Here is a 22642-nt window from a genome sequence, read left to right on the forward strand (position 1 = left end):
TCAGAACTCTGCAGCTTTATGTTTCTGGCTACTTTTCAAGTGTTTTGGGTCAATGTCCTACCTGAAGATCTTTGACTTTTGCAGGGGACCCAGATTCCCAACAATAGGCTGTGTTTCAAAATTCTTTGTAATAATCAGATTTCATTATATCCAGGGCCAGAAGCAGCAAAGCTTCTTTTTGTCTTTTGCTAGTTTGGCATTCTTGTGCCTTTTTGTGAGCATTGGTGACCCTTCAGGTCTCCCAGCAGAGTCTTCCCTCAGATGGTGATGACACAGCTGACACAGTTGTACTGCACCTGCAGGTCAGCTGCTGTTTGTCAGCAAGAGAGAACGGTAAAATAGATTAGTCCCTTTATAGATGTATTACCTGTTAACTGGTTACCTTGTTAAAAAAAAGAGTCAACATTTAAAGTAGTTATTTATTGTTGTGAAGCTGCGCTGACGTACAGAGCTGAAGCAAAGGTGCAGGAGAGGGAGGACGGAGGAGAATATCGGCCAGCCTACTTGGATTTGCTTTTACACATGAAACAAGAGGATGAGCAGCAGTAGAAAAAGAGGTCTAGTGACAAACATAAAGAGGCACCGAGTCAAACGAGGCACTGGGAGCAGGAAGTGAACAGTCCTTCACTCTTCCCCTGACTCTTCAAGCATAAACGGTTAAAAAGCTGTCAGTAAAACACATTAGCAGAATGCAATTTTGATTATCTGTCTCATGTTCTCATTTCTCTGAGGTGTCTGGACTCCATTTAAGAGATGACCAAAGGTGCGCAAAAACAAGAAAAAGACAAAAACATTCCCCTAATTGCACGTTGTCAAAATTGCTTGTTTCTTTTGTGGGTTTCCTTACGTGTGCCTACGTAGAAGAGCGCATGTACAAAAGACTAACAGTAAAGTAACTTGTGTGACTCCATGGCGCTACATATATGAACAGAGAAGCTTCACCGATGTGGACGACTGTTCCCTTTGACTCTAGAACTCTGCCTAGTCACTTTAAAGCAGCCTGGTTCGGAGGAGGGCTGGCTGAGGGTCCGCGTGGCCTGCAGAAACCTGCTGCTCACTTCAGGTTACGCGTGCTTCTAGTGACGAGCACTTGCGGTGATGAGATGATACACGTGAATGCAGCGGAAACGCGGTGAATTACAAAGTGCCGTCTGGAAACGCAACTCTTTGGCGTGCACTCCTGGGCCGACTTCGGATCAGGGCGGGAGATGTGCGTTCGGTGCCGAGTTCTGACGGCTGGTTCTCAGTCTGTGGCGTGCTGGCATCTCCGACAAGCTCACGCAGGAACTTGAACTTGGACAGGAAAAGATGCCAAACTACGTACCAGCCTGGGGGAGAGAAATAACAGAGACAGGGATGTTGAACCCACAGGCAGGCAGGGATGCCTCAGCTTTGGGACCTTCTTTCCATCAGTCTCTGCCAGCTCACGATGGAAACCACCACTCACAAACTTGCCACACAGATAAAAGTATTCACTGACAGTCGACCAGTACGATGGCAACAGTTACACCACAGTCCAGTTGCTGACAGGCAGGTTATGAGGGTGAACTCACCAAACAGCATGAAGAGCAGCGCGCAGACAATCGTGGCCACAATGACCAGCAGTGTGAGCCCGACACTTTGCCACATCTTAGCCGGACACCCGACAGCACGAGCAGCGTAAGGAGAGGAAGGTCCACCTCATGAAAGAGCGCTTCTGGTAGCCGCTTGGTTACAAGGTTAAAGAGCGTCGAGAGAAGAGAAAGACAACAACAAACACCAGGAGTTGAAACTCAGTCTGGCGGCTAGCTAGTGGCTAGCTAGTTGACAAAGGGACCAGAAGTACCCCGACACCTCCAATTACAGCAGAAACATTAGAACAGTGGCTGGTTACAGGAGGACAAAGTACTAATCTTGTCCCTTAAATAACTAAAAGACGACTTTTCTCACATGAGGCGCAGATAAATACAGTAACTGGGTTAATTCAACGTCATCTGCGTCATAAGACAACACACGTCTGCGACGGCGCAGAGACCCTTTGGATTCTGGGTAATGAAGTTTCCGCTTTTATTTCCGTGTTTTCTTCTCAACCCTGGAAATATTCCGCATGTAATTAATCTATATAATATAATGACTTGAACCTTTTGACTGTTTGACTCTTTTGATTGCTAAAATATCTACTTTTGATTATGTCATTCATTAAGCTGCAATATAACTTTTTATATTGTTAATAGTGTTATATTTGTCCGACAGGAGGAGACATTACCAGAGGCAGAAACATGTCGAAACAAAATTCCAAAATGAGGAATTGTCTGCAAGCGTCAATTTACTTTCTTATCAGCAACCAGATCAAGGCCCTAGATGTGTTTATTCAGAGGACTTGTGAAGCTGCTGGCGTGTGTCCTAGCAGAGACAATTGGACTGTTATCTGCATCTGGTAAACATTTCCCCTTCTTCAGTTCTGAATGGTTTAATGATAGTTATAAAGTAAATAAAATGTATGAATGAGAAAGAAGACAGACATCCTAGAAAAATTTTGAACCATCTCACTCACGATATATCGTTTAGTTTTTAGGTAAAAGATATCAGCAACAATGTCAATTAGACCATCCGAAACTGTAAAACACTGAGAGTCCAGGATTATATTCCTTCATAGTCTGATTATATCAACACATTGAAATTTTAGTTTGATTAAATCTAGTTGATTGCGTCTTTCTCTCTCCCTTTTTGTACATTATCCTAGTGTTCACTTTAGTGGTGTTGCGACAGCAGCAGCTGCGTCAGGCCTTGGCTTGTGTGTATTTGCATATTGTGTAAAGTTGCAGACTGTGTCATGTTTTACAGGCTACATGAACACAGCAACATGTAACTGCAGACTCATTTTACAGTCAGGTTTGGCAGAGTGGATATAAAAGATTAGCTCATTTGCTGTTTTTGTCGATTCACACATTGTTGCAGTGCAAACGACATAAAAATGTGGTAAATGCTTTGGACACTTACTATATTTACACTGCAACTGTGGTGATCTGTTGACTCAAGTTTTTACAATGCAGAGATGTTTTACATACTTAGATAACAAACCTGTTTTACACTCGAGTGCCGACAACGTTCAATTATTTGCATATATAGAGAGGTGTCATTTTAGTGCAGCGTTGAGCTCCATAGCTGTAGGGGATTCCAGGGTTTTTGTTCAAAACATGTTAAATTTGGTCAGTCAAATAAAGTGTAGACACAGCAATGTTGTAAAAGAAAAAGAGGCGATTGTTTTATTGAAATATGACATTTCAGGTTTGCCAGTCGTGGTGCTGCATCATTTAACGCTCCAAAAATTATGGATGCACGTTTAAATAAAAGGAATCAAACAGAAATAAAGATTTAGTTCCTGTCATAATCTGGATGAAGGTGGAAAATACCCATTTGTAAGATTTCTCTTCCTAATTTTACTAAAAGAAGAAACTCCACCTTATTCTGCCATCAGTCATCGAAAACATAAACTCATCTCATGTTCTTGAGTTCGACTAAATCCTGTGAGGATTGTGAGGATTTACAACAGCAGCCCCTATTACACAAGGGTTACACTTAATTAATTTAATTAATTTAACTCACTCAGGCTATCAGCCGTTGAGGTTCATGCCAAACCAGGTAAGGCATTAACTCTACGTTTGCATTCATTTACTAAAGGTGTAGACATCCCACACTTGCAGGACATTCATCTAAAATGTGGATACCACTTTACGAGAATACACAAGAGTGTTTTGGGTTTTTAAGGGACCTGCAGCTTATTGCTCTGTTACCAGTGGAGCTCCATCACCTCAGCGACCTGCTCTCGCTCTGCAGCTTCAGGATCTCAGCCACCAACAGTTCTGGATCCATCAGCTCTGGAAACCTGGTCATGGCTGCGTCCACTAAGTGAGCACTGAAGATAGCGAGGAGCTTCTTCCTCACAGCTTCTCTCTCCTTCAGACCACTGGGGGTCTGTTGCTCCACCTGAGGAGGCCCCCAGTGGAAGTGTTCCGCTGGACGGTTCTGCACCACCCAAGGGTTAGAACCATAAGGCTCGGACCAGTGCCGATCAATGTATGTGGGCATACTAACTGGGTAACTGGCGTAGCTGGTGTAATGACTGGGCCCGTACGCGGTAACGTCGGATCTGGGCCTGCTGACGTACCCACCGTTGTACTGCTGGTGATACGAGGCAGATGCGGTGCCCTCAGAAAAAGGGCTGTGGGAGCAGCACCTGCAAGGGGCATTTCTGGGAGGGCTGTACAGCTGGCTGTGCTGTGAGCCGCTGTGTTTCACCCCATAAAAGTGGTCACTCCAAGGACCCTCCATCAGCTGACTGTCTATGGAGCCTAAACCAGAGTCCAGCTGCTCCTGAGATCCACTGTCCTGCAAACTGTGGTCTGAAGGTGAGTGCTGGCTGCTCTTCTCCTTCCTGCATGTGGCTCTCTTACTGGGGCATTGACTGGCTTTCAGCTGACTCATATATTCATGTTTATGGTCCTTTAGTGTCTTGGAGAAGCCACTCTCAGGTCCCAGAGTCAGTTTCTTTGCCATGTCCTCCACCAGAGAGAGGCTCTGTCCAAGCACAGGAGTGCTGGGAGCTGAAGGTGGTCTCTGGGAAGTCCAGGGTTGCTTGGCCTGATCCCGAAGCTCAACGCTACTTGAGTGACTGGACTTACTGGCTCGCTCGGGGTGGTGGTACTTGCATTTGGTTCCATATGTACACTTCTTTCCTGGAAAAGAACAGAGTATGAATTGAGACTGGCTTTGTTGTCTGCTTCGTTTCAGGAGTTTCAGGACCTAGGATGTCCTACTGTCTTCTTACCATAAGGACACAGTGGCTTTTTTTGTGTCTTTGGAAATTTCCGTAGAAAGTTCTCCAAAGTGGGACCGTAGCGGCCGAGAGGGTCATCGGGAGGCATAAACCTGCATCAGGGTCACAGTCAAACATGGGTCCAAACAGAGCAGAAGGCCCATTCTGTTACATTTGTAGATGAATGCTGTCAGAACTGACTTGTCACTGACGAAGGAGTACATGAGCAGCCTCTCCTCGATGAAGCGCTTCCACTCCGGTTCCTTTCCCTGGAGGTCCCGGTACATGTCATTGGACACGATGATGCCATCGGACTCGTAGGCCAACTTTACGATGAACCAGTCGTCGTTACACACCACTCGTTTTCCTGCCACGCGGCGTGAGGGTGTGAACACCAGGAACTTCTTCCGCTCCAGGTCCCTCAGAATGTGCTGGTCTACAGAGCCAACAAAAGATCACATGACTTTATGTCACCAACAGCTACGGGAAAATATGTATATGTGTAAATATGGACTCAGTAAGTGTAATATTGAATTTACAGGTTAGAGAGTAAACAGCAGGAGTTCTGCATCAAGATAAACTCATGTGCACGTTAGGAGTGATTTACAGTGTCTAACAATGCGGAAATTCCTGTTTTCTGCTCCTTTTAACATACAAAATCATCGGCGATGCACTTAATATGGTGTTTAAACCCACAGAGGCAAGATTTTCAGGAAATGATTTCAAATGTGAGTCATGAGAAGAACTGCTCAGAGGTTGATGTGCTGCGTCATAAACCTCAGATAAACACTCAGGCGGGATTTCCCGCCTTGAGAAACACATTTGAGTCTTGCACGACAGGCTGTCCTTTATATTTTTCTGCAAGCACAACAAACTGAAATGACAATAACCGAAACGAATCTCTTGTTAGATGCTTCACCTCCCGTCAGAGTGTTTCCTCGTCTCTAAAGAAAACTTCATTTACGGAAGCAGGAAGTGACTAAAATATGACACATAAACCACCTTCTCACCTGTGATAGGAACGTCTGGCCTGGGCTGCTCCTTCCGCCACGATGGGACAAAGACAGTAATGTGAGTGTGGCCACGCTCCAGGAAGAAGTTCACAGCTAGCTGGATTCCCAAACAAGAGAAAACTTCCTTGTTCCCATGACTAAACACATAAGAAAACAAGGTATTTCAACATTCTGCCCAGCAGGGCTGCTCCTGGACAGGCCTGAGGCCAGTCTGTGGGCACAGATGCTGACTATGCTGTTTTCTAATTGCTTAAGATAAAAAAAACGTTGTCTTCTTCTAAATTAGAGTGTCCCAGAAAATAAAATGAGTGGGATAAAGTGAAATTTGGGATGAGTCAGAGTTCCACAGGTTCCGTGGAACTCGCTCTCTTCTAAAGAACCCAAAAGAAAACAGAAGACGAGCCCAGATTGTGGACAGACAACATCCCTGCCCTCAAAAAAACTTTCCTGATCCAGCAAAGCAGGAAAGAACTTCTCTGTTTTTAAAGTTAAGAGATACCTGTCTGGAACATGTCTGTACACGTGTGCCAACACGTACACGCACACACGTCAAGTAAAGTAATTACATGAGGATAAGGGTTTAAAAGTGACTCCACTGAAGGTTTTTGTCTAATGGGAACAGTGAAATCATCCCTTGAACCTGGTAAAATGTAGATGAAGAAATGTACTTTTTTTAATATCAACGCATGGACCAGAATCAAGTCAGTGTCAGCATGATGAAGAGGAGCTGTGATCTTTGTGCGATGGGCAGCAGGCAGCACCGTCTGCTGGTGCTAGAATTGAACCCCCTTTATTCTAGTTGCTGTCACAACAGTTAAGGCCTAGTTATTTCGGTCACACTCCCTTTGCTTTCAGACACAAAGATGTAAATCCTGAACCGCTTGAGAACCTCCTGGTGATGTTAACTCTCTGAACATATTTGGCCGGGGATTATGCAAAGCTTCTGATGTTTGGATTTGTTTCTCACCTCATGGCCACGTTGCTCCCATCAAGAACGATGGGTCTGAGAACATCGTCCTCCCCGTGTTTGTCCTCTCCACCTGCAGCAGATGAGGGCAAAGGCAGCTGTACGGTGGGGGATGAATTCTGGTGGTTCCCTCTGGGCACCAGCACAGACACGGTGGTCACGGGTTCCTGCTTGGCCTCCTGCCCAGCTCCGATGCGGACCAGCTCGCCCAGGACTTTATCTGTGTCCGTGTTGGGGCCAAACTGCTGCTGGATGGCCTGGACCTGAGCCGTGGAGTAGCCCAGCTTGTGGAAGAAGTCCATCTGGGCCGGGTGGTGCTGGGGGTCTGCAGAGGGATCCATGCTCCTACTGGTAGAGCAGGAGGAATGTGGAGCTGGGAGATCTGTGCAGACGTGTCAGCGACGTATGGGCTCAAAATTTGACTTCAGTGCTCATCTTTTGCTTTTCACGTAAACAACCTGGAAAATAATATAATCCTCACTGATTTAACCATTTTACTGTCACATTTTACTGCTTTTCTTTGATTTAATTCATGCTGATCTGATAGTTTTCTATAGTTTCAATGAGTGCAAATATATTACCAATAGAGCTTTACAGATGTAAACTGTACATAAAAGCATGAACTATATAATTAATGTATAGATAGATAGATAGATAGATAGATAGATAGATAGATAGATAGATAGATAGATAGATAGATAGATAGATAGATAGATAGATAGATAGATATAGACAACACAACATCATTATTTAATTTCATATATTAGATGGGACTATTTTTTGTGTGTACTTTTGTTTTTACTAAATGTTCTCATTTTACCTGTTATAAAAATTATCTACTAGTTAATAATCCATTTATGTCGAAACAGACTTTACAGCAGCTCATTCCAGAAGTTTTCTGGTGAAAAGGTTTTGGTCTATTTCCGGTAAACTTTAAGTGAAGAGAACACAGAAACTCACCTCAGAACCACCTCGGTGGACCGAGCCGGCACAAATCCCGCTTTCTCTCCCGGACTGACGCGTTTGTCGCCGCCGATCAGAGCGACGATCGGACGGATTCAGCTCGTCTTCTGACAAGGAAGTGCCCCGGTTTTTCCTCTGACGTCATCAGCCAGACAGGTGGAGGTGTGTTAGACCACGTGTGATGTCACGAGCGTAATAAACCTTTTTCCTGCTTCCGTCTGATCTCAGCGTCAGAAAGCCCCCGATTATTAGTTCTTTAATCTTTTATTCTTTCAGCTATCAATAACTTGAACTAAAGTTGTTGCTAAACCATTAAATTTACCTGGAATCACGCAAATCTAATTTTCCCAAAGGTTTAGAAAGTTTTTGTATTTTCTTATTTGCATGCTTCAATTGACAAGAAAAAAACCCCATCTTTTAAATGTTTTATTCTTCCATTTGAATCAGAGACGGGAGCAGAAGACAACGTCTGATGATCGTGAGATGTTCTCGGCGTGGCCGTGGAAGGTCAGCAGGCAGCGTCATGAGGTCACCTCAGACATCTGAGGTCACGGGGTCAACACACTGCATGTTCTCCAGCTGTGAGGGTTCCAAATAGGTACGTGTGTGGTGATGCTGGACGGCCGGTCTGTGTTCCTGCCTCTCACCCACTGCTTCTTCATCTGGAAACAGCATCACTACTGGTTGTTACTGGTTTTGTGGTCATGGATGGGAAGTGATCACATGAAAGTGCAGCCTGTGGTTACTGTAGTAACGCTGTCGTATTCAGTCATAATTACCTCTCCTGATAGCCACTCCCCCTCCACGGTGGAGCCGACGATGACGTGGACTCCTGAGGAGACATCGGTGAGCTGCCTCCACTTGGTGGTGCAGATATTGGTTCTGGTTCAGAGGAGGCCCCTGATGTCTGCTCAAATACCAGGGATTCTGAGGAACCTGATCCAGATGTTGGTGATGCTTCAAGACATGGCTCAGTAAGTGATGTTGGTTCTAAACCTGACCCACATATTGGTGGTTCCGTGGCACATGGTGGTTCAATTGTTGGTGGTTCTGTGTCACACGGTGGTTCAGTTGTTGGTGGCTCTGTGTCACGCGGTGGTTCAGTTGTTGGTGGTTCTGTGTCACACGGTGGTTCAGTTGTTGGTGGTTCTGTGGCACACGGTGGTTCAGTTGTTGGTGGTTCTGTGTCACACGGTGGTTCAGTTATTGGTGGTTCTGTGGCACACGGTGGTTCAGTTGTTGGTGGTTCTGTGTCACACGGTGGTTCAGTTATTGGTGGTTCTGTGGCACACGGTGGTTCAGTTGTTGGTGGTTCTGTGTCACACGGTGGTTCAGTTGTTGGTGGTTCTGTGGCACACGGTGGTTCAGTTGGTGGTGGTTCTGTGTCACACGGTGGTTCAGTTGGTGGTGGTTCTGTGGCACACGGTGGTTCAGTTGTGGGTTCTGTATCTGGTCCACATGGGGGCGGTTCTTCTGGACATGGTTCCATTGGTGGCATTGGTTCTCTATCTTTTCCACATGGGGGCGGTTCTTCTGGACATGGTTCCATTGGTGGCATTGGTTCTGTATCTTTTCCACATGGGGGCAGTTCTTCTGGACATGGTTCCATTGGTGGCATTGGTTCTCTATCTTTTCCACATGGGGGCGGTTCTTCTGGACATGGTTCCATTGGTGGCATTGGTTCTCTATCTTTTCCACATGGGGGCGGTTCTTCTGAACATGGTTCTGTTGGTGGTGCTGGAGGAGCAACTGTCATGGGTTGTGGTTCTCCGCCACACCTGCAGGGTCTCAGTTGGATGATATTTATGAGCACATCAGGACTGGGGAAGTTCATGCTGATGACCCCCAGGCAGCCTTGGTTTAGGCTCCTCTTGTTCTGCATCACACACTTGTTAATCTCACTGTTGACTGTCTGGGCCAACATTTTGGGGGTTGTAAAAAAAGCTGAGGGGTTCTCCGTCACCACAATGGACCGACCACACAACTGTGGCTTGACTTGCTCGATCTTGCATTCACAGTAGTCGAGCTTGTTGTCGAGGAAGAACGCCGAGGCGCTCTTCTCCACGCCGACATCAAAGGTGCTACTCTTGACGAAGATGAGCTTCCCTCTCGCTTGGCCCATGGTGGGTACTGCCAGGTCGGTCCATATTCTATCTCTGTTCTGTGATATAATTTTCATGATCATTTGGAGCGCCCTGGATTTGTAAAGTCCGTGAATTTCCACGTTCAACAGCACCGTCTCACTTGGGTGTAATTCAAGGAAATTAAAGATGATCACCAGAACTTCATCCATCCGGATCTGTTGTGAAATCATCCACCAACCGTCCCAGACGTAAACATGCTGTTGGTTGGGTATCCAGATCCCCACGTGTATGTCTAAATACCGGATTCCCGCTTTGAGTTGGACACTTAAGTTCCAGACCTGGCGCTGAGTAAGCGGCCCTCCGTACTCCGTCAGGCTTTGGTGGGTTCCCGGCATGGTGACGGCAGAAACCGGAACGTCTTCAGGTATCGACCTCATCCAGTTCAGGTTGTAGAAACGTGGCGCCAAGGCTGGATTATCATTGAGGACAGTCTCTGAAGCAGAGCGAGCGATGATGCTGTTAGGAGAAAGACACAAGCAGCAAATGCGTAAATTTCGCTGCCGTTGCCATGGAAACGTGGACGATTAGCTTTGACTTACACTGAAAACATCCACAGGTAAAACTTCATCTCCATGACTGGGTCGTTCCTTCTCTACCATCCAAACAGGTCACTTATGTCCGAATCTCTGGTCCTTTCTCTGAGACGTCTTCACATCTTACCCCCCAGCTCAGGAGGACGTTCAGCTGTGGACGGGACGCCAGGAAGGAGGCAACTGGCTCCCTCGGCTGCAGCTGCCGGCAGCATAAAGGTGAACTTGGATTTGCATCTTTATCATGTGTGTGTTTCTAACTTTGAATGAGGGGGTCAAACAGAGCGCCATAATTGGGAGAAGAGACGGCGGCAGTTTAGATAATAAAATGACTTTGATCCAGTCCAGCAGATGTCAAAGAGCATCTTCGCTACAGTTCAGTAGCAGGTGTGACGGCTAATACAGATGTTGCTGCTCTGGGTTAAATGGGGAAAGGGGGGGGGACTGGAATTAATGGAGTGAGTTAGATGAAGTGATCTCCAGAGGTGAGAGAGTGGTGACCCACTAACAGACTTGGTGGTGTTGAGGAGGTGATGGGCAGGTTTGGTGTCCAGGAGTGGATCAAAGGTCAAAGGTCAGATGGTCCTCTAGAGGTGATGTAATCATCAGCGTAGAATGGTGGCGAGGAAGAGGACAATTAGTGGAGCAGTGAGGTGACAGGAAGGAGAGATGAAGAAGGTGAAGGGTCACTTAGGGTCAACAGTCTCTAGAGCAACAGAGACTGTTGGAAAAGAGGAGAAGTTTGTGGAAGCAGGTTGGACCATGTAGGTCATCAAGCCTGAAGGCAAAGGTGAAGAAGACGGGGGTGAGCCCCGTGATGCTGTTTGGTTTAGAGACTGAGACACTGAGGAGAGGACAGGAGGCAGAGATGAAGATGATGAGGCAGAGATGAAGATGATGAGGTTCTCTTTGGGAGGAACGAAGATGGACACCTTCCTTTAACATCTGTGTTTAACATGATCCTTTAACACATTCCTTTAACTCATTCCCATAAATTTAATATATTCCTATAACATATTCATTTAACATCTTCTTTTAACATCTTCTTTTAACATGTTCCTTTATTATTCTCTTCTCAAGAGTTTAGAATCGAACTAAATTGGTTAAAACAGTCTATATTTTCACATGAGGCCCTTTTTGTTCCTCCTTCCTCCTGTTCCTCTCCTGTTCTTCTCCTCTTTCCCTAATCTTCCCCTCCTCTTTAACTCCTCTCTTCCTCTCCTGTTCTTCTCCTCTTTCCCTAATCTTCCCCTCCTCTTTAACTCCTCTCTTCCTCTCCTGTTCTTCTCCTCTTTCCCTAATCTTCCCCTCCTCTTTAACTCCTCTCTTCCTCTCCTGTTCTTCTCCTCTTTCCCTAATCTTCCCCTCCTCTTTAACTCCTCTCTTCCTCTCCTGTTCTTCTCCTCTTTCCCTAATCTTCCCCTCCTCTTTAACTCCTCTCTTCCTCTCCTGTTCTTCTCCTCCTTCCCTAGTCTTCCCCTCCTCTTCCCCTCCACCAATTGCCCCACACTAATATCAGCATATCGTTCATGTCCTAGCAGCAAGTGTATCTGGGTCTAGTCCCAAGAGCAGCGAGTGTGAGACGCTGTGGATGTGGACGTAGGCTGTGACTCGTCTCCTCCTGACCAATCAGCTGCTGTCCAGTATCTGCTGATCCTGATCCTGACCACCTGTTGCAGGTTTATCTGAAGGGCTGGGATCAGAGCAGACACCCTTTAGCCTGAGCAAAGCGTCCGTGCTCAGCGTCTGAAGCTCTCAGGTCCCTAACCCTATCCCTTGTCCTAGCCCTCATCCTAACCCTTGTCCTAGCCCTCGTCCTAACCCTTGTCCTAGCCCTCGTCCTAGCCCTCATACTAGCCCTAGCCTTAGCTCTCGTCCTAGCCCTAGCCTTAGCTCTCGTCCTAGCCCTAGCCTTAGCCCTCGTCCTAGCCCTAGCTCGCAGGGGTCCATCCCTCCGTCCGTCCGTGCAGGATGTCCATGAGAACTCTCCCTCTGGTTTTCATCAACCTCGGTGGAGAGATGCTCTACATACTGGATCAGCGCCTCCGGGCCCACAACACCTCCGAGGACAAGTCAGATAAAGGTAGAAGCAGCCTGTTGCTGTGGGCCTGCTTTGTGTGTTTGACAGGCTGTTTCACGCTCAACAGTCCGTAAGGTCAAGACTGCTGGACACCAGGTAACAGGGACATTTTTTTCTTGTCTCTTCTCAGGAGTTTGGTCAGAAAGTGACAGAATCAGAGGTATTCCTGCTGTTGCTGAGCAGATTATTGCTTCTCCAGTCCTCCCAGTATCAGCCTCTAGTCTCCACCACAGTCCTGCTTCTAAACCAGTCTGGAGGCTTCAATGTGAATGTGTGTGAAGAAATACGTGTGTGTGTTTCTGTCCCCTTTGACTCGCACCAACAACCTGCTGACTGCATTTTGAAGCGTCTCTAAAATGATGTGTACCCAGATACAGGTTCTTCCTCTGCACCCTCCCGTGTTGCCAGGCAACCATGTTGACTCGTGTCTGTTTTGCCGCTGCAGTTATGAACGACATCATCAGAACCATGTTCAGCAAAGCCTTTATGGACGAGCTCCTGAAACCTCAGCGGCTCTACTCCCACAGGACACTGAAGACGGTGTTGACGCGTGTAGCACACACGTCCATCATGAGGCTCAGCCCCGCCAGCATGGACAGAGTATGGACAGAAGCTCTTTGACCTGCTTTAGGACAGACGCTGACCTGCTTTTATTCTTCATCCAGCTTTATGAACTGATGGTCATGGCCTTCAAATACCAAGTCTTTCTTTGCCCAAGGCCAAAGGATCTGCTGCTTATCTCCTATAACCACATAGACGCCGTCAGGGAACTGGCCAAAGACACGCCCGCCGTGGTCAACCACGTGGACGAGACGCACAGGAGGATCATGGAGGTGCAGCCAAAGTCGGTCAGCAGGTTTTCAACATCAGAGGCCTGTGTGATCTGTCTGTGTTCCTCCTGTAGGTTTACTCCTCACTGTCTGAGGGCGAATTTCAGCTTCTCAGACAAACGCTGCTCATATTTTTCCAAGACATGAACGTCCGGGTGAGTCCCGCTCCATGAGATGAAGACACTCAATAACTGTCTTCGCGTTGGCAAGCTGTTGCATTCTCTTCATCTCAGGTGTCCATTTTCCTCAAAAGTCAAGTGCAGAATCCCAGTGGACGCTTTGCCATGTCAACATCAGGCCCGGTGCCTCATGGGATCGATGTCCCAGGACTCATTAGGTCAGCAGCTGACGTGGAAGAGAATTAAATCTGCCAGATATTTAAAAAAATGCCTCATTTTAAAACGTTTTGAATACTCAGACGGCCTGACTGCTCTTGGGAACTATGTCAGTATTCTAGAGTCTCATCACGCACTTCCTGTTTGGACAGGTTGTTTAACAGGACGGGCAGAGAGGTGAGACGAAGCGAGTTCCCCACAAGGGGAAGCTACACCAGTCCCATCCGAGAGGGCTCTCTGGATCTACGGGGAGACCGAGTCATCAAACTGGGCACGAACATGTGTGTGAACATAACGTATCCACACACTTTACGCATGAAAACTTGATGCAGTTGTGTGTTTCATGAATTAAAGGTTTACTGAAACCCATCCGGAGGAGACCAAAACTTCCGGAGCTCCTTCTGCTAAGGTAGGCTAACAACAGGGGCCCCTCCTTCATGATAACACTTGAACAAGGAGTTCATGTATCAATGTTGACTTTTAGCCTCATTTAGTGCCCATCTGACCCATTCATGGAAAACAGACTGGTCGCCTCCCAACAAACAGGTTTGTGTTTGCTTCCTGGTTCAGGCCCTTGTGGACTGCCCCCCCCCCAATGTTGTTAGGCTGCCTCCTGCTCTACTTTACAGCTTTAGTGTGCAGGGTTTATTTCAGATGACCACTCCAACAATCTCCTGACCTCCCCTGACCCTGACCAGGAGCCTCGCATCCTCCTGTGATTTATGATGGACTGGTTCCGACTCCAGTTCCAGTATGAAGCGTTTGGGACAACCAGTGGCGGTGTTATGTCTCCGCCTAGCGGCCACAAGTGGAAGCAATTCTGATCATTTATGCGCAAAACAAATGCGTAACATTTGAGCTAACTTTTATGAAATCAGACAAAATACAAATAAAAATCAACACAATCAAGAATTCAACACGGAACAAAACATTTCAGGCAACAAAAAGCAGGTTTAGTAATAATAAACTCGATATTTTAATAGTGGAGTAACATAACACGCACGCGCACACAATAGATATTTTAATGTATTTTGTTCAAACATTGTTGGAATTTGGAGTTTGTCAGATTGGGGCACCTCATCTCTAAAACGGTCCAGAACCAAACGAGCGTGGCAGAATCCGCCTCTTGGAAGCATCCACTCATGGCTGATTTTGCTGTGGAATCTTGTGGATCTCCGGCAGGTTCGGCAGCTGGATGAAACTCCAAACCCGCTGGCCAAAGAGGAGCTGAACCTGCTGGCACGGCTGATGGGCAGCGTGAAGGCCGAGAACGTCCCCAGAACCGAGACGGGCTTCAGGATCAACCTGTTTCCCACAGAACCGGAGGACGAGGCGGCGTGAGTGTCTCCTTCCTTCCCTCCTTCCTTCCTTCCTTCTTTCATTCCTTCCTTTCTTCCTTCCCACCTCCCTCCCCCTCTTCCCCCCTCCCTCCCTGTAATTCCTGCCATTTGCTTGCTTCCACAGGGGAGCTGCAGGTGGAGCTGAGGGCTCCATGTTTGAAGTAATAAACATTCAAGCTGTCCAGGTAACCAGGAGTTCCTGCAGAGTCAGAACATTAATGTCAGTTGTTTGTTTGTTTGTTTGTTTGTTTGTGTTAAAGATGCTCTTCACAACAATGTTTCCTGTATTCTGATTTCACCAGTCTGTAAATGGTAAAAGTCAAATGTAAAAGTCAGATCTTCTTCTCAGAGTTTCTTCAGTTTAAGACCACTGAGTCCCTCCAGGACGTCCTGGTCCAAACGTTCCTCCTGGCCACTCTGACATGTTTCTCTTCTTCTCCCCTGAGGACGAGCGAGCGGCTGCAGAATTGGCCTGGATTGCTGGACAATTTACAGATGAAGAGGAGCATCCTGAAAACTCCAGCAGCAGTAAAGGGGAGGACCTGCTGGCCATGATGGATGAACTGAGACCCACAGCAGAACCAAACCATCAGAACCAGACTTAGCTGCTGCTGAACACAGCATCAGTTTTTGACAGCGGGCAGATGAATAAATCCATGTTTCCTTGTTGAGCTCCTGATAAAGCCAGATCTGAGGAGCATCTGCTGCTCAGACAGATGCTCCTCAGATGTTTACCAAACATCAGCAGTAGTTCCACGGCAGACCTTGTGTGTTGTATGTCTTCTCTTGCAAATGAATTCAACTGTGAAAGAGCTTCAATAAATAATGCATGGATTTTGCACTTGGCTCTTGCTGACTTTCATCCACGCTGTCGAACAGGGAGATGTTCTAGATGTTCTAGAGAACATTGTTCTCCCAACAGCACTTCGTGGTTGTCCCAGGGTCGGACCTCAAGCCCTGACTGGTGAACTATGTTGGCTGCGGTCCTACGTTGGTTATGTTCCCATAATGGCCTATAGGGGGCAGTGCTGTCCTGCGACATGCGTCGCAGAGTTAGACGTCATCACGCTGCGTCGTTTTCTTGCGCGACGGTTCCTCCTGAAGAGTCGTGGAGTTTAAATGATGTTTGATGAAGAAAGTTAAAGGTGGACGAAACGCTCGATGTTTGTCTTTTCCATTCCTTTGTGTTACCTAAGCTAAAGCCAACAGCTAAACGTGAGTTGTAGTTTAACAAAGCGGCTAAAAATAAACTTTATAGGGGTAGAAAGTAATTACAGTCGCCAGAGTTCTTAAATCGAGTGTTTATATCTCCTAAATGTGCTCTGATTTTGTCATCTGACAAAATGTATAGGTGGGAGATGTTTATAATGTTAAGGTCTTTGAATGTTTCTGCTGTAATTGTCTCTAGAATCCGCTTTCATACAGGATCTTGGTGGATCCCTCAGATCTTGATGAGAGCTGACTTTGTTGAGATTTACAACAGACCATCAATTGTAGTGCAGGCAAAACATAATGGAAATGAACTGAGGTTAAATCCATACAGAGTACATGAGGCTTAACTCAAATATTCATCTAATTAATGTTTTGTATTAAAGGAAACTCCAGCTTTTGTGTAGTTCACGCCTGACCTTGGCTCCGTCTCTGTAGGTGTCCACGACTGTCAACGTCCACCATGGAATCCCAGGAAAATGAACCCAACCCATCGGGATCAGGGGAAGTCATCAGTTCCATCCGGGAGCGCACGGTCACGGAGAACAGCCTGGTGGTGCTGCTGCAGGGCCTTCAGGGGGAGGTGACCACCGTGGACCTGAGGAACGAATGCACGGCGCGGGGCCGCATCATCAACGTGGACGCCTTTATGAACATACGGCTGGAGGCCGTGCTGTACCGAGACAGGCGCGGCCAGATCGCCAACTTGCAGGACCTGTTTGTCACCGGTAGGAATGTCCGTTATGTGCACATCCCAGACCACGTGGACATAATGAGGACCATACAGACACAGCTGGCCCGGATCCGCAGAGTCCGCAACTTTGCTCGAGAGGGCGGAGGCCGGAAAGAATTTGCTAAGAAAAAAAACTAACTGTTGCTCTGTTGGGTCACAAAGCTGAGTGACGGTGACGGTGGCGCCACCAGGACCAGAACCAGAACCAGAGTCACAAAGGTAGAACATCTGGAATTTCAGGACAGCTGCAGCTGGATGGTGTCCTCAAAGACAAATCTACCATTATTATGACTGAAACATCTTCAGTGTAGCATCACGTCTGAATGTTGCATAAAAAATCAGTTTACAGTTAAAGAACAAAAGGTTCTGATGGAGAAAGAAGGAGAGGCGGAACGTGAAGCAGGAAAAACTTCTCAGCTCTCGGAGGAGTCGGTTGTAACTGCCTGTTTTTGTCTTTCACTGGCACATTTGAGCCCAGTTTTCAATTACAATGGTTTACTTTTGGAGATCGCTGTCTCTCTGTGGTGACGTTTTCCAGCAGCAGCGGATCAAAACGGGCTGCTCAGGATCGCGATGGCAGCAGGCTTCTACTGATGGAACCGTCAGCGTTGTGAGGAATGTTCACTGCGGTTGAATAAGACGGCGAACAGATTTAATCTGAGCTGATTAATGATGGGTGATCGTGTTTGGAGCGCTGCAGATTTAATGTTCATGCTTGTGTCTTCACCAGGTTAATGTTCTCCTCCCTTCTGAATAAACTAAAGCCTGTAAACGTTTCTAACACGTTTGGTAACATGAAATAAGTTTCGTGCCTGAACTCCAGCTTCTTCCCCAAGTCCAGAACCCACAGAGGGACCGTCCATGTGTAGAAGGTGGACTGGTGACCTGTCCTGGGGTGTATTCCTGCCCCCATTAAGCTGCTTTTAACGGAAAAAGGTGGATGAATGGATGAATGGACTCTTTGTTCAGCTAAAATGAAGACATCACGGTGTTGCAGGTGTGAACCGCAGAGTGTGTGTGTGTGTGTGCGTGTGTGTGTGTGTGTGTGTGGGAGGGGAATCTGATGCTCAACAGTGGAAACGAGCACCGCTCCTGAAAGGAAGAGTGTTTCACTTGGAAAACAACATTCCCAGAGTTGTGCTGATATAAGTAGGATTGGGAATGTGGGGAATTCCGTTGCTGCCGCAGTGAGGAAGACGCTGAGAGCAGAGTGGTGAAGATCGTCCCTCTGAGGTCGGGTCATTGTTTTCTCTCTGGCCGCACTGTTTTTTTGGGGACGTATTTTTTCTTCCCTCAACTGCTTTAAAACCAATTTTGAAATGACGGCAGGCCACATAATGAGCGGCTGAGTAAAAGACAGCACACATCAACACTCCCTCCACCAAAATAGCACTTTGCTGATGCTCCACCACATAAACGGAGAGGCTGCTCCCGTGTGAGGTGACAGTGCCGTCTCCTCGGCTGGTGGCTTCCCTCATGAAAGAAACTCCAGAAAATGTCTTTCAGTTAAAGGGCTGATCCACCAGGAAAAGCTGTCTTTTTTCCAGGCTTAAAACCAGTGAGGTGTGTGCGTGCGTGTGTGTGTGTGTGTGTGTGTGTGTGTGTGTGTGTGTTCAGATTTACAGGAACGGAGCCACTGAACTCCAGCACCTGTGGACTCGGCCCGGCCGACGACTCCTGAGAGGAAAAAACAAAGAAGTGAATTCATCTGTCCACCCCCGGATGGCCCAGCGCCCGCAGCAGCCCACGGGCCACTTCCTGTCCCGCCCTGGTGCTTAACAGTGCAGAGCTGACTGTGGTCAGAGGAGCTGGTAGCTCGGGGCAGGAAGGCTTCACTGCTGGGGCTTTTATTCTGGGGGTTGATGCCACACGAGTGTGTGAGAAGGGAGCAGCTCCTCTGTCAGTGGCCTCCTCCTCCTCCTCTTCCTCCTCCTCCTCTACAAGATGACCTGCGGTGGGTCACAGTCCAGGGCTGCTCCCTCTCTGTGAGTCCAGCAGCAACATCAGTCACCAACAACCTCTCCAGATTATGGGATGTAATCCAGTTACCGGCTGTCAGACCAGCTTCTCGTCTGTATTCTGTCATTATTTCAGTGGAAACTCCAAGTTCAACTGTCCACATATCAGGTGAGTGGCTTCTTTTAAACACATGACTTAATTCCAGCGCAAACAAGAATAAATATCTCATTTAGAGAACAAGTCTGTTTGACTGGGAGCTTCCCAGTCCACTGGGACACTCAGTCAGCCAATAAAGGAGGCACAGACGGGTTTATTGGCTCCACGTTCCTACAGTGGCTCTCACCATCAGCACCTCTTGGAAAATAGATTCCTGAAGGGGGGAAAAGATGTATTTTTGTGTCGTATTACCTTCTTGTGTCTGCTGTTGTTCAGGAGGAGGAATCAAAAGCTCTTTGACTCCAACATCCTGGCAGCAAAGTGTTACTTTTTACTGGTTTCTGGTTTCCTCTTTGACTTAGGCAGGATTTTGTGAGCAGGAAGTGTGGGAGGGTTGAACCCGGGTGTTTTATAGGGTTACATAAGCTGCATGTGTGTAGTTGAGTTAATGAACCGGTCTGGGGGCGTTGGGTGTTAAACCAGTGTGCCCAGACGGTCGTCTCAGCCCGGCCTCCCTGCTGGCGTCCGGCTGGAAAACAGGACAAAATTAGATGTTTTGGTTCTGAGCAAAAGCATCAAAACCACGACGCCAGCGCAGATTTTGAAGAATTATGTGGATGAGGCCAGTGAGATGAGAAATAAGACGCAAAACTACTGCTGCCCACCCCCTGCTGGAAGGCTGCGGTACTCTGAGATAGACCTGGAAACGTGGGGGTTGGAGCTCGACCTGCTGGGACACAAACCCGGCGAACCCCCTGCCTGCTGAACTGGAAACTGCCCACTTATGTTGTTCAGGTCTGGGGGCAGCAAATGGAGGGTGCAGAGCAGCCCTGCTCTCTGTTCCCACGGGTCAGGGAACCTGGGGTCGGCTTCCACCATCACACTGGCTGCACTTCTCATCCAGAGAAGATTAAAAAAAAGTTGTGACCAGCAGGATAAAGATCAGGGCGGGGGGCTGTGATTGCAGCTGATTCTGATCTCCCCGGAGAGAGAGAACTTCAGGAACTTGTTCCCATAATGACAGGGAATGTGAGGGCTCAGTGTGTTAACGCCAGGCTTTAACACCACTGGATCAATCATTCAGATGAGGGGATCACTGGGATCCTGTAGGCTGATCACAGTCGGCTCTGCTGCTCCGACAGCCAGAATGTTTTTGGAGCTCCTCCGTTTCCTGAGACGGACCTCCAGCAACAGCGTTAAGGAGAATCCCAGCTTTTGCTCTTCTGCTTCAGGTGGAGGAGGAACCTGTCTAGAATCAAAGAACCTGTAGATCTTCTCTGGGAACCTTCTTTTACTCGAGTTCAAGTGTGTGAAATCAGCCCTGTTGTTTTTCTGTGGGAAGCTGAAGGAAAATAGAGATTTCCTGCATCCTGAAATAGATGGTCCTCCTCCTCCAGCGCTGAGGTCATAAATATAAACATCCCTATCACAGAGGCCAACTCCAGTTTGAGTGCTTACAAGGAACAACATGTCCTCTGACCTCTGACACCAGGCTGGATTCCAGAAACGATGGGTGGGGAACCGCCTGGATGAAGAATTCCCTCGTGATCCTTCTTACATCATCCAAGATTCTTCAATGTGATTGAAACTTGATGCTTTTATTGTGGCAGTATCGTCTGTTAGTGTGAAGCTGGAGTGAAGCAGGATGGAGCCGATGAAGACTGACATGGAGCTGCTCAGTAACAGCATGGCGACCTACGCTCACATCAAAGGTAACTACGGCAACCACACCATGATGGAGGCTAGTTATTTTATGATATATCACAGTTTTTAATGGTAATTGCAAGCTGAAATCTGTCAGTTGAACATGATTCCTTCACTGGAGCTGCTCCTCTCAGCATGGGGACATTATGCCATCTGATTCCTGCTCTCTGGAGCCACCAGAGAAAAGCTGCCTCTGTTCACTCACGTCCACGTGTTTGCTGAAGGCGTCATTGACTCGTTACTGCTGCTGCTGCTGCTCCAACAAGATAATGGCTGTTCAGTTTAGCCCAACAGTCAACAGAAACTTTCTGTCTCACCTTATTTTCCTGAATTCTTCTGCTGTGAGTCGCTGTTTGGAGACTCTTCATGTAAACCTTGTGCATTCTGGTGCAGGTTCCATATGAATTTCAGTCAGTCAGAGAGTCCATAAAACAAAAGCTAAAACAGTAGTGCCTGTGGGACCATGATTACTTGCTGTTGTTATAGCAACGGGGTCACGCTGTTTTCTGTTGTTGCTCTGATCACACAGCCAACCCAGAGAGCTTCGCCCTTTTCTTCATGATGGGCGTCTGCTTTGGTCTGCTCATGGCGCTCTGCCTAATGGTGACCGCCATCACCTGCAGGACTCAGCGCCGCAGCAGACCCCTCCCCTCCCCCAAGAGGAAACGGCTGAAGGAGCCCTGCGCCAAAGAGAAGGATCGGAGCGTCACAGAGGAGGAAGAGGACGTGCACATCCCTAAAGTGGCCACAGGACCCGTGAGCGATCGTAGCAGCCAGTCCAACGGCACTTTGAGGAGCATCGACGTGTTCACCTCGGCTGAGGAGCTGGAGAAGGCTCGTCGGCTGGAGGAGAGGGAACGAATCGTGAGGGAGATCTGGAGGAACGGGCAGCCAGACATCCTGGTGACGGGGACAGGGACCATTGGACGAGTGCATTACCACTAACGGACTCCGACTGAGCCACCCTGCTGACTGCAAACCGCCCAAAACCTGAAATGACTGATTTAAATATGGCCACCCAGAGTGCTGATGTGAAAGGACGTATGGAGTCACAGCAGCATTGTTGTCCAAGTGGAAGGGTGGTGAGGCTCCCTGCACCATATCATATCAGAATTGTTACTCTGGACTTTAACAAAGACGGATCACGCCCTGGTGGTAGGTTATGGCTCATGAATTAGCTCACGTGTGTAAAAATGGAACTATCAGCTAACCTGCTTCACTCACACGCCTAAATCATATGCGAATGTTTCTTATTCCAACACATTCTCTTTCTAATCTTAGAAGTTAAATTTAGAGCTTACGGTGATGTACGCCTGAGCACCGCAGATCTGTGTAATGATAATAAAATCTGTGTTCAGTCAATAACCTACACTGATTGCAGCTTTAGCAGCTCTCCTGAAGGCAGGTCTGTTTGTGTCCATGAAAGAGCCATTGACCTCAGCCGTACTGTAGATCACCAATGCTCAGTGGATCCCTTGAGATCCTCCACAGTCCCTTGGCAGGATTTTCCTCCTCCATCCATGAAAAGGCTGATTATTTTACTACTGAAGCACATGTGTAGAAGCTGACCTGGAGGATTGTAGAAAGACGCCTCCCAGAGCCTCCTGACCCACAACCAAGGGGCCAATGTCAGTAATAATCAGTTAAATGTTAGATTAAGGCTGCAAAACCTTCATTTTAGAGCCCAAACTGATGGAGGAAAAGTAACATGAAACTATATTGTTGCAATTAAGGTGTTTCAGTCCATTTCAGCTACAGGTTAAAGTCATCTAAAAACTGTTTTCATGAATTCTCTTTCAGCCGGTCTGAGATCTTCGTTATTAAAGAGGACTAAAGTGTTCTTTCCTTTTATAGTCTAAATTAAAAGATTCATGTTTTACACTC

At 47.3% G+C, this 22642-nt stretch overlaps 5 protein-coding genes across 11 annotated transcripts; 3 read left to right on the forward strand and 2 right to left on the reverse strand.

The window, feature by feature from the left end:
• Nucleotides 1-405: 405 nt before the first annotated feature.
• LOC101068619 (small integral membrane protein 13-like) lies at nucleotides 406-1959 on the reverse strand. Its single transcript, XM_003969222.3, has 2 exons — nucleotides 1554-1959; nucleotides 406-1328 (listed from the first exon to the last, which is right to left on the reverse strand). Exons 1-2 carry the CDS (start codon nucleotides 1627-1629, stop codon nucleotides 1138-1140), a joined length of 267 nt encoding a protein of 88 aa, XP_003969271.2. The 5' UTR covers nucleotides 1630-1959; the 3' UTR covers nucleotides 406-1137.
• Nucleotides 1960-3217: 1258 nt separating this feature from the next.
• On the reverse strand, nucleotides 3218-7910 carry zc3h12ab (zinc finger CCCH-type containing 12Ab). Of its 3 annotated transcripts, none has more exons than XM_011609312.2 (6): nucleotides 7736-7910; nucleotides 6776-7157; nucleotides 5806-5945; nucleotides 4997-5231; nucleotides 4808-4908; nucleotides 3218-4715 (listed from the first exon to the last, which is right to left on the reverse strand). In XM_011609312.2, exons 2-6 carry the CDS (start codon nucleotides 7114-7116, stop codon nucleotides 3787-3789), a joined length of 1746 nt encoding a protein of 581 aa, XP_011607614.2. In that variant the 5' UTR covers nucleotides 7117-7157; nucleotides 7736-7910; the 3' UTR covers nucleotides 3218-3786. The 3 variants fall into 3 exon arrangements, with proteins under 3 accessions (XP_011607614.2, XP_003969270.2, XP_029700574.1); XM_003969221.3 differs by having other exon boundaries at nucleotides 6776-7233; XM_029844714.1 differs by lacking the exon at nucleotides 7736-7910 and having other exon boundaries at nucleotides 6776-7716.
• A 4376-nt stretch (nucleotides 7911-12286) lies between these two features.
• On the forward strand, nucleotides 12287-15837 carry oscp1a (organic solute carrier partner 1a). 3 transcript variants are annotated; one of them, XM_029845038.1, is made up of 11 exons: nucleotides 12287-12495; nucleotides 12623-12763; nucleotides 12938-13092; nucleotides 13158-13325; nucleotides 13397-13477; nucleotides 13556-13659; nucleotides 13810-13938; nucleotides 14012-14066; nucleotides 14840-14994; nucleotides 15122-15182; nucleotides 15444-15837. In XM_029845038.1, exons 1-11 carry the CDS (start codon nucleotides 12384-12386, stop codon nucleotides 15600-15602), a joined length of 1320 nt encoding a protein of 439 aa, XP_029700898.1. In that variant the 5' UTR covers nucleotides 12287-12383; the 3' UTR covers nucleotides 15603-15837. The 3 variants fall into 3 exon arrangements, with proteins under 3 accessions (XP_029700898.1, XP_029700900.1, XP_029700899.1); XM_029845040.1 differs by having other exon boundaries at nucleotides 12623-12652; XM_029845039.1 differs by lacking the exons at nucleotides 12287-12495; nucleotides 12623-12763 and having other exon boundaries at nucleotides 12792-13325.
• A 182-nt stretch (nucleotides 15838-16019) lies between these two features.
• lsm10 (LSM10, U7 small nuclear RNA associated) lies at nucleotides 16020-17742 on the forward strand. Of its 2 annotated transcripts, none has more exons than XM_011609309.2 (2): nucleotides 16020-16142; nucleotides 16645-17742. In XM_011609309.2, the coding sequence occupies exon 2, from the start codon at nucleotides 16670-16672 to the stop codon at nucleotides 17075-17077; it is 408 nt and encodes a 135-aa protein (XP_011607611.1). In that variant the 5' UTR covers nucleotides 16020-16142; nucleotides 16645-16669; the 3' UTR covers nucleotides 17078-17742. The 2 variants fall into 2 exon arrangements, with proteins under 2 accessions (XP_011607611.1, XP_011607610.1); XM_011609308.2 differs by having other exon boundaries at nucleotides 16050-16212.
• Nucleotides 17743-17902: 160 nt separating this feature from the next.
• eva1bb (eva-1 homolog Bb (C. elegans)) lies at nucleotides 17903-22639 on the forward strand. Of its 2 annotated transcripts, XM_011609310.2 has the most exons (4): nucleotides 17903-18994; nucleotides 19028-19066; nucleotides 20665-20766; nucleotides 21288-22639. In XM_011609310.2, exons 3-4 carry the CDS (start codon nucleotides 20700-20702, stop codon nucleotides 21701-21703), a joined length of 483 nt encoding a protein of 160 aa, XP_011607612.2. In that variant the 5' UTR covers nucleotides 17903-18994; nucleotides 19028-19066; nucleotides 20665-20699; the 3' UTR covers nucleotides 21704-22639. The 2 variants fall into 2 exon arrangements, with proteins under 2 accessions (XP_011607612.2, XP_003969235.2); XM_003969186.3 differs by having other exon boundaries at nucleotides 17909-19066.
• Nucleotides 22640-22642: the final 3 nt, after the last annotated feature.

This window comes from Takifugu rubripes, chromosome 12, assembly GCF_901000725.2.
Source record: "Takifugu rubripes chromosome 12, fTakRub1.2, whole genome shotgun sequence".
Lineage (NCBI taxonomy): Eukaryota > Metazoa > Chordata > Actinopteri > Tetraodontiformes > Tetraodontidae > Takifugu > Takifugu rubripes.

Excerpts from the sequence above, each read along its gene's own strand:
- LOC101068619 (XM_003969222.3), bottom strand. The coding sequence starts at position 1,629 with ATGTGGCAAAGTGTCGGGCTCACACTGCTGGTCATTGTGGCCACGATT. Across the intron at positions 1,329-1,553 it reads GCTGCTCTTCATGCTGTTTG|GCTGGTACGTAGTTTGGCAT; the intron begins GTGAGTTCACCC and ends TCTCTCCCCCAG.
- zc3h12ab (XM_011609312.2), bottom strand. The coding sequence starts at position 7,116 with ATGGATCCCTCTGCAGACCCCCAGCACCACCCGGCCCAGATGGACTTC. Across the intron at positions 5,946-6,775 it reads GGGAGCAACGTGGCCATGAG|TCATGGGAACAAGGAAGTTT; the intron begins GTGAGAAACAAA and ends TTATGTGTTTAG. Across the intron at positions 5,232-5,805 it reads GCCAGACGTTCCTATCACAG|ACCAGCACATTCTGAGGGAC; the intron begins GTGAGAAGGTGG and ends TTGGCTCTGTAG.
- oscp1a (XM_029845038.1), top strand. The coding sequence starts at position 12,384 with ATGTCCATGAGAACTCTCCCTCTGGTTTTCATCAACCTCGGTGGAGAG. Across the intron at positions 14,995-15,121 it reads GAACCGGAGGACGAGGCGGC|GGGAGCTGCAGGTGGAGCTG; the intron begins GTGAGTGTCTCC and ends TTGCTTCCACAG. Across the intron at positions 15,183-15,443 it reads TAAACATTCAAGCTGTCCAG|GACGAGCGAGCGGCTGCAGA; the intron begins GTAACCAGGAGT and ends TTCTCCCCTGAG.
- lsm10 (XM_011609309.2), top strand. The coding sequence starts at position 16,670 with ATGGAATCCCAGGAAAATGAACCCAACCCATCGGGATCAGGGGAAGTC.
- eva1bb (XM_011609310.2), top strand. The coding sequence starts at position 20,700 with ATGGAGCCGATGAAGACTGACATGGAGCTGCTCAGTAACAGCATGGCG. Across the intron at positions 20,767-21,287 it reads GACCTACGCTCACATCAAAG|CCAACCCAGAGAGCTTCGCC; the intron begins GTAACTACGGCA and ends CTGATCACACAG.